Source organism: Stegostoma tigrinum, chromosome 30, assembly GCF_030684315.1.
Source record: "Stegostoma tigrinum isolate sSteTig4 chromosome 30, sSteTig4.hap1, whole genome shotgun sequence".
NCBI classification, from domain to species: domain Eukaryota; kingdom Metazoa; phylum Chordata; class Chondrichthyes; order Orectolobiformes; family Stegostomatidae; genus Stegostoma; species Stegostoma tigrinum.
The window spans coordinates 45,747,407-45,763,482 of NC_081383.1; the positions used below are offsets into that span (position 1 = coordinate 45,747,407).

At 40.2% G+C, this 16,076-nt stretch overlaps 1 protein-coding gene across 3 annotated transcripts in view; it reads right to left on the reverse strand.

Annotated features, from left to right (window-relative positions):
* Positions 1–274: 274 nt before the first annotated feature.
* The window catches only part of ndc80 (NDC80 kinetochore complex component), a 78,974-nt gene continuing 63,172 nt past the window's right edge, over positions 275–16,076 (reverse strand). For all 3 annotated transcript variants that reach the window (XM_048559607.2, XM_048559609.2, XM_048559608.2), the window contains 5 exons: positions 11,032–11,121; positions 10,829–10,921; positions 6,316–6,446; positions 5,360–5,462; positions 275–4,521 (listed from right to left, as the gene is read on the reverse strand). In XM_048559607.2, the coding sequence (XP_048415564.1) occupies positions 4,399–4,521; positions 5,360–5,462; positions 6,316–6,446; positions 10,829–10,921; positions 11,032–11,121 (540 nt within the window). In that variant the 3' untranslated portion in view covers positions 275–4,398. The remainder of the gene's footprint in view (positions 4,522–5,359; positions 5,463–6,315; positions 6,447–10,828; positions 10,922–11,031; positions 11,122–16,076) is intronic.

Below are 16,076 nucleotides of genomic sequence, written 5' to 3' on the forward strand. Positions count from 1 at the left end.
ATACTCATTGCCAGTTTCTTAGTGTTATATTTCAAAAAGAATCAGGAGGCAAAAGTTTCAAACAGCAGGATCTTTATTAAGAGATAGTAGGAACTACAGATGCTGGAGAATCCGAGATAACAATGTGTAGAGCTGGATGAACACAGCAGGCCAAGCAGCATCATAGAAGCAGGAAAACTGATGTTTCGGGTCTAGATCCTTCATCAGAAAGAGGGTCTCGGCCCGAAACGTCAACCTTCCTGCTCCTTTGATGCTGCTTGGCCTGCTGTGTTCATCCAGCTCTACACCTTGCTAAGTGAGAGGTTATCCATTTTGGTCAGAGAACAGAAATTCAACTAATTATTGAAAGGGCCCTCCTATTACTGAAGGATGGCTCAGTGGTTAGCACTGATGCTTCGCAGCGCCAAAGGCCCAATTTGAATCCACCCTCAGGCAACTCTGTCTGGAGTTTGCACATTCTCCCTGTGTCTGTGTGGTTTCCTCTGGGTGCTCCAATTTCCTGCCCTTTTCCCATCACCTGATTGATCAAGGATTTATCTATCTCCTCTGTAAATTTACATAAGGACACTGTCTCCACAGTTCTGTGGGGGAAGGAATTCCAAAGACTTACAACTTTCCAAGAAGAAAATCCTTTTCATCTCAGTCTTAAAATGGTTTCGCTTTATTCTGAAACTATGCACTCCGATCCCAGATTTCCCAACAAGGGAAACATCCTCTCAGCATTTACCCTGTCAGGCCCTTTAAGAATCCTCCATGTTTCAAATGAGATCACCTCATTTTTCTAAACTCCAGTGAGTAGAGTCCTAACCTGTTTAGCCTTTGCTGATAAGACAGTCCCTCCATACCAGGGATCATGTTCATGAACCTTCTTTGAATTGCCTCCGGTGAAAGACTGCTATTAGTAAATGGGACTCTAGACATGATCTCACCAGCACCTTGTACAGATACAGTAAGACTTATATTCTTATATTTCAACAACACCTTGAAATAAGGGCCAACATTCCATTAGCCTTCCTGCTGCACCTGTGTCCTAACTTTCTGTGTTCCATGCACAAGTACTCAAGTCCCTTTGTGTTGCGGCTTTCTGCAGTTTTTCTCCATCAAAATAATATTTCATTCTTTGTTCTCTCTTCCAAAATGAACTTCACATTTTATCACATTATTGTCCATTTGCCAGCCTTTTGCCCGTTTGTCAATATCCCTCTTCCAATCTGCTTATTCATGTATTTTTGTGTTAATTGTAAATTTGGCTATGGCACATTTGCTTACTTCCTCCAAGTCATAAATATTTACTGTAAAAACAGTTCAGGTGCCAGCACATAACTAGTGAGCTTTCACCAGGATTAAAGTCATAGAATTATACATCTTAGAAACACATCCTTCAGTCTAACTAGTCCATGCTCTAAACTAGTCCTTCTTGCCTGCATTTGGCCCATATCCCTCCAAACCTTTTCTATTTGTGTACTTATCCAAATGTCTTTAAATGTTGCAGCTGTACTTGTATCTCCCACTTCCCCTGATAGTTCATTCCACACACAAACTTCTCTGTGTAAAAGAAGTTGCCACTTAGGTCCTCTTTAAAACTTTCTCCTCCCACCCTAAAAATATGGCCTCTAGTTTTGAACTTCCCCACCCTTAGGGAAAAGACCCTTCCTATTTACCTCATCTATGCTCTTAATGATTTTATGCTCAAAAAGGTCACCCCTCGACCTCCTAGCTACAGTTTAAAAAAAGGCCCAAGCAATTTTTATAACTCAAACCATCCATTCCAGTAAATCTTTTCTGAGCCCTCTCCAATGTAATAATATCCTTCCATAGCAGGGAAACCAGGACTGCTTGGGCTGACAAATGGCAAGTAACATTTGTGCCACACAAATGCCAGGCAATGACTGTCTCCAGTAAGAGACAATCAAATGACCATCCTTTGACATTCATAGAATCCCCACAGTGTGGAATCAGGCCATTGGACCCAACAAGTCCACACTGACCCTCTGAAGAGCATCCCACCTAAAACTATTGCCTACCTTTTTGCTGTAACTCTGCATTTCCAGGCTAACACACCTAAGCTAACATCCTTGATCACTAAAGGGCATTTTAGCATGGCCAATTCACCCAGCCTGCATATCTTTAGCCTGTGAAAGGAAATCAGGCATCCAACATAAACCAATGTAGACATGGGGAGAATGTACAAATTCCAAACAGACAGTCACCCAAGAGTGGAGTTGAACTTGGGTCCTTGATGCTGTGAGGCAGCAGTGCCAACCACTGTGTCACCATGCGACCCAGTGGTGTTACCATCACAGAATCCCCCACTATCAACATCCTTGTGACCCTTCACTTAAATGCCTTGAAATGACAGTATTTTTCCTTCGATAAAGGGCCCAAAACTGTTCACAGTATTCTCGCTGTGGTCTGATTAACTTCTTCTACAGTTACAGCAAAATATTTTTATGCCATTCCCTTCAAATTAAAGGCCAACATTGCATTTGTTTTCCTTATTACCTGCAGAACTTGGATGCTAGCTTATGAATTATGCACAAAGTCTTCCAAATCCCTGTGTTGTAGCTTTCTGTCATTTCTTTTCCAATTAAATAACATTTAGCTCCTCTCTTCTTCCTGCCAAAGTACACAGCCTCTCAATTTTTCACACCTGATTCTATCAGAAGAGTCTGTGCCCAATTTCTTTACCTGTCTACAGCCCTGTGCAGACTCTATCATCCTGTTTACTTGGTTTCTCAACTAATTGTATTACCTCCAAACTTGGCTGTAATAAATTCACTTTTCTCAGCCAGTTTTATATAAGTAATAGTGGCCCCTGTACTAATTCCCCACGGCGTTATAGTTATAGATTGCCATCGTGAAAATGTCTCCTTTACCTAGCTCTCTCTTCTATTTGTTAGCTAGTCCTGTATACAGACTATACACAGGTTCCCCAACACCGTGGGCTTTTCAGCAGCCTAAGGTGAGGTATCTTACTGAACACAGTCTGAAAATTCAAATACGTACATTATATAAGAGTTTGTGTACCAGTTCTCTGAATGAACAATTCACTCAGTACCATTTTCCTATCTTCTCCGTATAACCATGCAAGCCCTTTGTTGTTACTATGAGTGATCCTCACTCCCTCGCTATCCCATTCTTAAAGACTGCTACCAGTGTCCAAACTAAGGTCTGTATGCTGCTTGCTGTCGTCATATCAGCACTGTCCTAACAACTGGTTATTGGATGGGTTGCATTCTTCGGATCAGGAGTACTTTCGGTTGTGGTCAGCTTTACCAGTGATGCTCCTCCATTCAGGAAATATTGCTGGTGTTTATACCATTTAGTAGTTAACCAAAGAAATAATGTACATTAATTAAAAAAAAACACACATGAATGATCATTTTACTAAAATATCTGAGAATACTGAAGCTAAATAGATTATGTCTGAAAAATTACTTCTAACTGAAGACTGGAGTTGGGATCTGTATAGTACAAGGTAAGTATGGAATTTCAGCAGTTCTCAGATGGGTGATAAAACATAACCTTGAATATATTTAGGAAACAATATGATGCTCCAAAAACATAATGCTGCAGAAACTTCAGGCCATCTCTGGAGGAGTAAACTGAAAGCCGAAAGAATCGCAAAATATAATGGACAAATGAGCAGGCTGCTACCAAACCAAAGACCAATTCTTCCCTGATTTTCCTGCCAATTATCCGCCCTCTCCCTTTGATGAAGTAGCTGCTGATAATTTTTTCCAAGAGGCTGCACTTTAATAAACACAATTCTGCATGGCTACTGCCAATAGATTGCTCAAATATAATTAATCCTCATTGAAGTTCAGAAGTTGCAGGCAGCAATCAAGTCAATTTATTCCCTCCCAAGACTTGGGCCAGTACAAGTACCCAACATCCCTCTCACCCCAAGCTAACTTTATATATATAAAAAAAAGAGCCTGAACCAAAGATCCTGGATTGGAGGCTGTTGATGTATAACTAAAGCAGTCTTTTAATTAAGATAGAATTTAAGAATTACAGCATATTTGGATACTTAAGACTGGAACAACCACAGGATTAAGAATTATTAATATGCAATTTACATTAAGTATCTATAATTCTAGATCAATCACCTTCATTGGTCAAAGCTAGCTGGAATGGAATTCAGAAAAACCAAATCTAGGCTCCAGAATTCCTCCACAAGGATATATGAAGACCATGTTTGAAAATATGTTTGCTCAGACAATATTACAAATAAAGAATGGAATTCTGCCTGCAAGAGGTTATGTTAAGCCCAAGCTTCTCGCTGTCTCAAACAACATCAGTTGGAAGACAATATACTCCTGCAATAGTATAAAGTCAGTCCTTAATACTAACTGTACATACAGAAACAAGATATATTATGCATCCTGTTGCAGCTCAGAGAGAGCTAACCATCTCTTTGCATGATTCAGCTATTGACTTCAGATCTGTTAAAAAGTCGTCTTTCAAGGATTCCTCATAGTCTTTTGTAGCTCCTTTTTGATAATCCACAAGGTAGTTCTGAACAAAGAAAGAAAATCACTTCAGTCCAGATCAAAATCAACACCGAGAAAAAAATGTAATTCAGTATCTAACCCCAGGTGAATAATGTATGGAATATAATGAAAATTTAAATATCTGTGCAATGGAAAGGAGAAACACAGGAACTAAAGAAAATAAATCAACAGGGTGATATTAACTGGAACACAATCACAACCCACCTCTGCCTTGCCATGACAACCCAAAACAATTTGTATGCAGCAAGGAAAATTATATGCATAAAGGTGGAAATGGGCCCAAAGTCAAAGCCTAGTGCAGGATTAGTTAAAGAAGCTGTGCAGGGGCTGATAGACCACAAAGTATTGTCAAATTTCTTTGGCCTATCAATAATTGGTTTATAAAAAAAGATTTGCTGAACACTGTAGTGCAGGTCCCAGGAAGATCAGTGAACAAGTCTCATAAATCCTGTTTCTGGAGTCCTTTAAGCAGACCTTAGACCTTCCATAACGTGCAGCCGGGTGTTATTCATAGTATTACAGAATTTTGCTTAGAATGATGGCTACCTAGTGCTTCTGGATGACTGGTGCCCAGGTTTACACCAACTTGAAAGAAAATATTTACTTTCTTTAAAAAAAAGGAATCGGATTTGTGCTATGGGGTTACAAGGAAAAGGCAGGAAGCTAGGGTTGAGAAACATATCAGCTATGATTGAATGGCTGAGCAGACTTGATGAACCGAATAGCCTACTTCTGATCCAATAACTTACAGTCTAAATATACATTTCTGAAAGGTTCAAATTAGTGATACCTCAATTTGCATATCCCTCCTTATTATATAACTAAAGGTTAAAGATTCCTACCTCTAGATTTGTGACATGCTGGGTCATTGTATCCAAGCACAACTGTAACTTGTTAGTTATTTTTCTCTTAGATTCTGTAGTCTTTTGCTCCACTTCATCAAATCTGAGGAGGAAATAATTGTGCAATTACAACAAGTTTTCCAAAAGTACTACGTTCTGACTAATAAATTGAAATAAAATGCATCCTTCAGTTGTGGCAGTAAAACAAAAGGTAAGCAGCTCTTTACCCCATACAGATGCAGGATATTTAAATAGCATTTTAAAAAATTGCATGAAAGAATTTCACAGGAAGAATTTGATTCCTCAGACATGTAGTCTCTGAATGAGCTATCCTCAATTCCATTTAACCAACCTGCTTATTCAGGATTACTGAATTCTGTTTTCATTTACATATCGGCTACCCAATTAAACCTCAGTTGGGTAGGAGAGGGGTAGTTAACAAATAGATTTTAGCTTAATTAAGGACAGCCAGAAGATTGGTAAAAGAAAATCATGTTTGACTTATCAAACTGAATTTAAAAAGGGAATGCGGTGAATGTGCTTTTTGAAATTATTTAACTAATTTTTCTAAGCAGCCTTGTTCAGAGATGTTATTACATACTGCTGGAGCAGGTGCAGCTCGAACCCAGCCTCCATCACCTCCACCCACCTCCCCATCCAGAGTTAGGGACATTACCATCATGATGTAAGGGGGCTCACGAACGTATTCTACACAGATTTTAAGAAAGCACTTGATAAAAGTATCACATATTAGATTAACAAAATTGAGGCTTATGAAATAAAAGGGTCAGTATCCAATTGGATTAAAATCAGCTTAAGAACATTGAGCACTGTTGATCATTTTTTGTGAAAATTTATTCTGATGGTATGATGTGCTGAAGTTAACTTTTGTTATTCGTGATTTCAATCTAAAAGCAATATAGGAAAGATTCTAATTAGATTTTACTGCTACATACCGGTATTTAGCAATTTTCAACTGTCCAATTGCTTCATCTAATTCATCGTTTAAGTGTTTCTGTAACCGTTTCCTCTGATTTTCCAGCGATTCAAGCTCTTGGACTTGTTTTGTCGTTTTTCGATTGTCTTCCTAAAAAATAAATTTGAATGATTTGACGTTCCTGAAATTAAAAGCTAATTTTACATAGCTAAATTTTGTACAACCTGTTAGTCTTTTGCAGCAGATTATTAATTTGCCAACATTCACCCTGGTGTATTGACCTCGACCATGCTGAGGCTGAATGCCAGTTCCTCTCCTTGACCATGAACTCCACCAAACATCAAGCTATTGTTTCTATGACTATCACTAACCTCCTCACATCTGGAACTCATTTCTTCCTAGCTTGGATCATTTTTCCTCACTTTCTCCACTCTCTTTCCACTTACATCCATGATTTTTAAAAAACGATCAGCTTCACAATGTCCCTTTTGCTAGCCTTTTCTCCACATAAATGTACAATCCCTCCACAAATCCAGCCCCTGATCAGGATCCTCTCACGGTTTTCTGCTTCTTCCTTGAAAGGAAAGTTGCGAGCCACTTGCCTGAGCTGGTCCTCACTTTGAACAATTCTCCTTTAACACCTCTCAGTTTCTTCAGATTAAAGGTGTGGCTATGGGTAGCTGAACAAGTTCCTGTTATGCGTGTCATTTCATAGGGTATATGAAACATTCTTGAACCAGTCCTACTCAGGCCCTCCCCACAATTCTTTCTGAGTACTTTGATGACATCATCTCCTCTTTCTTCCAGAACTGGGGAAAAAAACTTTAGAATATAGAACATTACAGCACAGTACTGGCCCTTAGGCCCACGATGTTGTGCTGAACTTTTACCCGAAACCTAAGGTATATCTAACCTCCACTGCTACTTTATACTATCATCCATATGCCTATCTAACAACCGCTCAAATTCCCCCAAGGAGGCCAACTCCACTACTGTCTCTGCAATGCATTCCACGCCCCTACCACTCTGAGTAAAGAACCTACCTCTGACGTCTCCCCGATATCTACCTCCTTTCACTTTAAAACTATGTTCCCTCGTAAAAGCTACCTCCATCCTCGGAAAAAGTCTCTGGCTGTCAACTCTATCTATATCTCTGATCATTTTGTATACCCCTATCAAGTCACTTCTCTTTAGAACGACGAAGGATGAGAGAAGCCTAACTCTGTCAACCTTTCCTCATAAGACATTCCCCCCATTCCAGGTAACATCCCGGTAAATCTCCTCTGCACCTTTTCTAACGCTTCCACAATACCCTAGGAGTGGCTGTACCAGGCTTTTGTATAGCTGGAGCATAACTTCATGGCTCTTGAACTCAATCCCTCTATTAATGAAAGCTAATACACCATACGCCTTCTTAACAACTCTATCCACCTGGGTGGCAGCTTTCAGGAAACTTTGAACATGAACCCCAAGATCCCTCTGCTCCTCCACGTTGCCAAGAATCTTTCTGTTAACCCTGTATTCTGCTTTCAAGTTTGTCCTTCTAAAATGAATCACCTCACACATTTCAGGGTTAAACGCCATCTGCCACTTGTCAGCCCAGCTCTGCATTCAATCAATGCCCCTTTGTAACCTAGAACAGCCCCCTGCCCTGTCCACAACACGACCCACCTTCGTATCGTCTGCAAGCTTGATAATCCACCCTTCCACTCCTTCATCCAAATCATTTACAAAAATCACAAATAAAAGAGGACCCAGAACAGATCCTTGTGGTACACCACTTGTAATTGAGCACCATGTTGAATATTTTCCATTCACTACCATCCTTTGTCTTCTAAGGGTCGGCCAATTCTGAATCCAATCTGCCTTCTTATCTTCTGCATGAGCCTACCATGGGGAACCTTTTCAAACACCTTACTTAAATCCATGTATATCACATCCACTGCTCCACCTTCATCTATGTGTTTGGTCACCTCTCCAAAGAATTTAATAAGGATTGTGAGGCATGATCTACTCCTCACAAATCCATGCTGACTATCACAGATCAAACTGTGGCTTTCCAAGTGATCATAAATCCTGTCTCTCGGAGCCCTTTCCAATAACTTGCCCACCACTAATGTAAGACTAACTGGCCTGTAATTTCCAGCGTTATCCCTGTTCCCTTTTTTGAACAAGGGAATGACATTTGCCTCTTTCTAATCTTCTGGCACAATACCCATGGACAGTGAGGATGAAAAGATCATCGCCAAAGGCCCTGCGATCTCGTCCCTCGCTTCCCATAGAATCCTTGGATAAATCCCATCAGGCCCGGGGGACTTATCTATCTTCAACTTCCCCAGAATTCCTAACACATCTTCTTTACTAACATCAGCCTCCTCTAGCCTACCTGCCTGTTTCACAACGTCCTCCTCTACAAATAGGTCCCTCTCAGTTGTGAATACTGAAGAAAAGTATTCATTAAGGACCTCTCCTATTTCTTTAGGCTCTGTGCACAAATTCCCTTTCCAATCCTCGATTGGCCCTACCCTTTCTCTGCTCGTTCTCTTGGTTTGCACATATGTGTAAAAAACCTTGGAGTTTTCTTTGATCCTATCCACCAAGGTTTTCTCATGCCCCCTTATAGCTCTCGTAAACCCTTTCTTCAGCTCCTTCCTGGCTAACTTGTATCCCTCTAGAGCCTTTTCCGTTCCTCTTTTCCTAAACCTTACATAAGCCTCCTTCTTCCTCTTAACTAGTCGTTCGACCTCCCTCGAGAACCATGGCTCCCTCACTTGACTGCATCTTCTCTGCCTGCTTGGGACAAACATATCGAGCATGTGCAGTATGCATTCCTGAAACAATCTCCACATTTCTGTGGTGCTCTTTCCTGACAGCATCTGTTCCCAATTTATGTTACCCAGTTCTTGTCTAACTGAATTGTAATTACTCTTCCCCCAATTATAAACTTTACCCTGCCGCATGTACTTATCCTTATCCATGACTATCGTGAAAGAAACAGAGTTATGATCGCTACTGCTAAAATGCTCTCCTACCAACAGGCCGGCTCGTTGCCAAGCATCAAATCCAAAGTGGCCTCTCCTTGTGATCAGAGATAGTGGGAACTGCAGATGCTGAAGAATCCAAGATAACAAAGTGTGAAGCTGGATGAACACAGCAGGCCAAGCAGACTCTTGTGGTCCTAAGAGGCTGCTTGGCCTGCTGTGTTCATCCAGCTTCACACTTTGTTATCTTGGCCTCTCCTTGTGTTGGCCTATCTACATACGGTGTCAGGAATCCTTCTTGAATGCACTGGACAAAATCTGCTCCATCTAAACTATTATAACTAAAATGTTTTCAATCAATATTTGGAAAGTTGAAGTCACCCATGACTACAACCCTGTGACTTGTGCATCTTTCCAGTATCTGCCTCCCATTCTGCTCCTCTACTTCTCTGCAACTATTAGGGGGTCTGTAAAACGCCCCCAACAAAGTGACCGCTCATTTCTTGTTCCTGACCTCAACCCAAACTGACTCTGTAGACATATCATTCTCGAACTGCCTTTCAGTAGGTGCTATACTCGCCCTGCCTAGCAATGTCAGCCCCCCCACCTCTTTTTCCACCCTCCTTACATCTTTTAAAGCATCTAAATCCCGGAACTTCCAACAACCATTCCTCTCCTTGAGTTACCCAAGTAATGGCCACAACATTGTAGTTCCAAGTGCCGACCCATGCTCTAAGTACACCTGCTTTATTAAGATAACAAAGCAAAGAGTGCTGAAACATGATGAAAGACACAAAAATAAAAATTGCTGAAGAAACTCATGAGGTCTGACAGCATCTTTGGACTGAAAGCAACTTAATGTTGAATCCAATGATTCCCCGCACCCCATCTTCTCTCCACTTCACTCTTTGCTATTGTCATCAGCATAAATATCACCATTTCCCAACTGCTTCCACTTCTGATGGAATAGACTTGAAGTGTTAACTTGTTTTTGTAGATACTGCCAGACCAGCTCTTTCTGGATATTACAATCAAGCCAAAATCCCATTTCAGATCCCCTACATTTGGCTACCATTGCTTGGACTGTTTTCCAAAATTCCAGGCTTACGCATAAAACTATAGCAATATTTCTTCAATAAAGTAGAAATCTGGAAAAACTAACTTGGTTCCTCAATTTCTTGAACATGCAATAAAGATTCAAAAGCCAAAACCTGTAAAACTGAACAATCTAATCGGCTCCATCCCAATGACCTTGAAATTTATATGCCCCTTCAACGCTGGTTGCATGAATATCTATTTACGTGCTCCAGTCTTGGCAACTATGCATGTGGCCAAGTGTATATGAAGAATTAAGATACTCCTTAAAATTTCTCTTTCTGACCAGGCTCCAAGTCACCTGTCTCAATATATCCCTATGTGGTTCAATACAAAATTTTGTTTGATCATTTGACAATCATAAAACATTTTCCATGTTAAATAAATGCTCTGTAAATATGAGCAGTTATGTCAATTTGGCAGTTCCACTGAAAAACAAAAATTTGATGGTCTGACCTCCTTTTCTTGTTCAATTGCTTCATCCACTTTTCGAATTTGTTCTTTTAACATTTTCACATCATTTGCTTTGTCATCTATCATGGTCTGAACCTAAGAGACAGAATAGTTATGTTCAACAGATAATTATGGTTTTTATAAATCCAATACATGTTTTACACAGATTTGATTGCAACTCCATTTACAACAGATTATTTCCATACCTGTTCTCTGGCCTCTTGCACACTAATTTTCTTGTGCTTCAGATGTTCAATGTCATCATTTATTTGTTTCAGTAGATTCATGAGGGAAAGCTGTAAAAATTAAGGAGGGCATAGGTCACAAGAAAATTGGAAAGGACAGGTTACAACAGAATTCTACTGATCTAGAAGTTACAGATTAACTGTTTCTGGTTGTAGTGAACCTTCTCTGAATGGATCTGTTTAATGTACGGTGAAGCAGTGAGCAAGAGGATTTAGCATCAGAGCTGGTGACATTATATATTATTAACATGGGCAGATCTGTTGACATAATTGGAGAAAAGCATGGAAAATAGAAAATGAATTGGAAAGCTGTCACCAGCGTAGACTGTTTGTTTTGTCCTGTCTATTTCAACGCTTGAATTTCTAGGATTCCGCAAAAATTCCAACCATGGACCTGCTGAACAGTTCAGCAACAGACTTTAAATTATCTCCTTTGTTTCACTCGTGCTGACAGACGTAGTGTGCATTTCTAATATTCCCACTTCAGATAGTATACTCAGTATTTCCTTTCTCTATCTCTTGCTTAATGTGTTTCTCAAAAAAATAAGGACAGCAAAAGTATTCCATTTGGTGATCAAACAATTCTGACCGTGTATACAGCAATCATAGGATCTTCCCAGAATTGTCTGTGCATCTCAGCACACTTTTACAAAAAATAAATCTTCGCTATTTTAGAAACAATGTTTATGAATATTTTATGTGCAAGAGATGGTTTGCTATTTTACTTGAATAGGCCCTGAAGAAACACGAATTGGTTAATTTGTGTTTATATTAATTATAAGTGTTGTCACTAAGCATTTTTGCATTCTTAAAAACTTTGATCACATCACCCCTTACCAACAAAATTCTTGTTAAAGTAGGCCTTTTTTTGTATGATGTCTAATCATAAGTTAACCCCTTAATTCCAGGTGTCATTGTTGTAAACTGACTTTGCACTCCCCCCATAGCCAATATATCCTTCCTAAGGTGTGGTGTCCACATCTGCCCTCTGTACTCCAAGTGGGGTTTAATCAAGGTTTTGTATAACTATAGCATAACTTCTACATGGAACAAAAATAAAGTTACTGGAAAAACTCAGCAGGTCTGGCTGCATCCCTGAAGGAAAAATCAGAGTTAACACTGTGTGTCCAAAGAGTTGCTGAGTTCTGGGGAAGGGTCGCTAGACCCGAAATGTTAACTCTGTTTTTTCCTTCACAGATGCTACCAGACCTGCTGAGCTTTGCCAGTTCTTTTTTGTTTGTTCACAAAATGTAATGATTTAAAAGTGAGGGACCAAAGATAACATTTGGAATTTTTCAGATGATACAAAGCTAAGTGGAGAAACTTTGGCTGAGTGGTGTTATTGCTGGACAGTTAATCCAAGAGACCCAGGCAACGTTCTGGAGACCCAGGTTTGAATCCTGCCATGGCAGATCGCAGAATTTGAATTCATTAAGTACCTGAAATTAAGAATCTAATGATGACCATGAATCCACTGTTGATTGTCAGAAAATCCCATCTGGTTCACTAATACCCTTTTGGGATGGCAACTGTCATCCATACTTGGTCAGCCCTACATGTCACTCCAAACCCATAACAATGTGGTGGACTCTTAACCGCAATTAGGAATGGGCAATAAATGCTGCCTAACTAGCAACGCCCTCATCCTGTGAATGAATTTTAAAAAGTGGGAATGTGTGTTCTGAAGATGTAAGGTGGCATCAGGAAGATTGGGCAAGTTTAGTGGAAGGGTAAGGAGGTGCCAGGTGTAATATAATGTACAAAAATGGTAGGTTATACATTTTGGTAGGGGAAAACAGATCTGCAGACTACTTCTTAAATTACAAGACGCTGGAAAATATAGAGGCACAAGGTTACCTAGTTTTCCTGGTCCATAAGTCTGTAGATAAGGAAGGCTAATGAAATGTGAGCCTTTAATGCAAGAAAATTTCAGTGTAGTGAAGTCTTGCTTCAATTGTGGCTTCAGGAGCTTGGTAAGACTGCACTTACTGAGCACTGGTGATAATGGGAGCTGCAGATGCTGGAGAATCCAAGATAACAAAGTGTGGAGCTGGATGAACACAGCAGGCCAAGCAGCATCTCAGGAGCACAAAAGCTGACATTTCGGGCCTAGACTTGAGCACTGTGCACTTCTGCTCTCATCTCAGGAAAAATGTTATTACCATACAGTGAGGGTAAAAAATGCTCACCAGACTTGTTCCAGGGATGATGGACTGACCTAAGGTTGAATAAGTATTCTCTAGAATTTAGATGAATGAAATTTAGAAAATACTTGAGGGATAGACAGGGTAGATGTATAGATTCATTGAATCGCTACAGTACAGATAGGGGCCATTTGGCACAGAGTCTGCACTGAACAGCATCCAACCCAGACCTGTAACTCTGCATTTACCACAGCTAATCCACCTAGCTAACATATCCCTGGATACTGTGGTGAATTTAGCAGGGCCAATCCATCTAATGTGCACATCTTTAGATGGTGGGAGGAAACCAGAGTAACCGGAGGAAACCCATGCAAACAAGGGAAGAATGTACCCATGGAGTGTCACAGGAGCTGAACCCAGGTTGCTGGTGCTGTGAGGGGGCAGTGCCAACTCTTGTGCCACTGTGCTACCCTTGTTTCCCTTGGTTGGGAATTTAGAACCAGACAGCATAATTTAAAAGTAAGCAGGCTAACCACTTAAGTCAGAGATGAAGAGAAATTATTTTACTTCGAGGCTTGTGAGCCTTTGAAATTCTCCAGCGCAGAGAATTGTGGAAGTTCAGTTTTTGAGTATTTTATGTAAATATTAACAGATTTCTAATTACCAATGCTGTCAGGGTTATGGGAATGGGTGGGTAAGGCATTCATGTGTTTGATCAGCCAAAATCGTATTAAAGGCTGGGATAGATTTAATATGCTGCATGGCCTATACCTGTTCCAATGCACCAAAGGTACAAAATAGCAGTACTTACTATATGATAATTTAGTACTTACATTGCATATAACATCATACTTACTGGTTCTACCAAAAAGGACTCATTATTCCAGCTATGCTCCAGGAAAGTGATAGCACTCTGGAAGATACTGGCCCACTTTTTGCAAGAGGACAGCAACGATAGCTTCCCTGATGTTTTCTGGGCTTTTGAGCAAGCTTAGTTTCCAAAACCCTTTTGCAGTGCAATCAGACCAAAGAACCTTCACATGTTCACATTGTGTCAACAACTATGAAGTCTAATTCACTATAAGATCACATAGTTAAAGTGAAGGAGAGCATGAAACATATGGTCAAGTGAAATAAGGAGACAAAGAACAAAGATCTTTTTAAGTCTGCAACATAATTCTGAAGGAATGATATTCCACCCTTACCACTTACAAATTTCGTCTCAGAGATTTGGCTATAATTATTCAGTAAATTCAGAATAAATTCAGTACCAGCTGAATATACTACTCCTAACCTTTTCCGTGTTTCGTGCACAACTAACTAGTAAGCAAATACAGAAAGTTCACATGTAGATTTCAATGCCAGGTCTATGGCTGAGTTGCTGAGGTGCAGCAGTGTAACTTAATAGCAGCTTTCAGATTCCTGTACCTAGTTGCACACGTGGACTTTAATGGTTGCTTCACTGTTTTCAACAATAAGAATGCTGGCCATTGAATTCACCAACAAATGGAATCTAGACCACAACAGCAAAGAAAAAAAAAACTCTGCAAAGCAAAACATAAACTTTAACTATCTAGTCATTAATAAAGCAGCTCAACATATTACTTTCCCAACATGAATTGGGATAGTCATGGTGTTTAGGGTTTACAGGGGCCAGATTTCTTGAAATGTATCTAGGGGAATTCTTGTATCAAGACATAAAAGGCCCAAAAAGGGACAGTCCAGTGCTGGATCTCATTCTGGGGAAGGATAACAGACAAGTGTTTGACGTGACAGTGGGGCAGCATTCAGGCAATAGTGACCATGACGCGGTTAGTTCAAATTTATTTTGGCCAAGGAAAAAGATAGCCTTGGATTGGAGGAAAAGGAGATTTTATTAAAATACAGCAGGATCTGGCCACAGCTGACTGCAAACAGCTCCTTGCGGTTAAGTCTACAGGCACAGCAATGGAGGACATTCATAAAGTAGCTGGAGAACAGTACCAGCCCGAACATGTACCCTTCAGAGGGAAATCAAATAGCAATAAGTTTAGAGAACCCTGGATGTCTAGGACAATTCAAGAATGGATAAAGAAGAGGAGTAGGGTTTTTAGCAAGTCCAAAGTGAGCAATTCAGCTGCAGCCCTCGAGGATTACAGGAACTGCAGGAGGACATTTAAGAAAGCAATTAGAAGAGCAAAAAGGGGACATGAGAAAGGACTAATGAACAGGGAGAATCCTAAGATATTTCATAAATACATTAAAAGGAAGGAAAAGAGTAGGGCTCTTTAGTGACTGAGGAGACTGTGTGTGTGAAGCCGCAGGATATTGGATGAATGCTTCTCTTTGGTCTTCTCTCTGGAAAAGGAGAACTTAGGTACGGAATTTAGGAAAAGGGATAGCGAGGAACTTGCAGTTTGACATAAGAAATAGGCATTGGATACTTTGTCGGGCTTAAAAACAGACAAATTCCCTGGCTCTGATGGATTCCATCCACACCGTAGGAGGCAAGGCAAGAAATTGCAAGGGCTCTGACACAAAATTTTAATTCCTGTCTGGTCATGGGGAAAGTGCCAGAGGGCTGCAGGCCGGCTAATGTGGTTTCACTTTTTAAGAGGAGTAGTAGAGATGAACCAAAATTAGACGTCAGTGGTAGGGAAACTGTTGGAGAAAATTCTGAAAATACTGACTTGGAAAGGCATGGGTTAATTATGGATGGGCAAAGGGAGGCCATGCTAAATATTTTATAGAATGCTTTGAAAATGTGATCATGAGTGGATGAGGGTAGTTTAGTTGATGATGTTTATATGGATGTAGTCTAGCAAAGTTTTAACAAGGTCCTGCATAGCAGACTGACTGAGATGGAATTGAGGGCAACGTGGC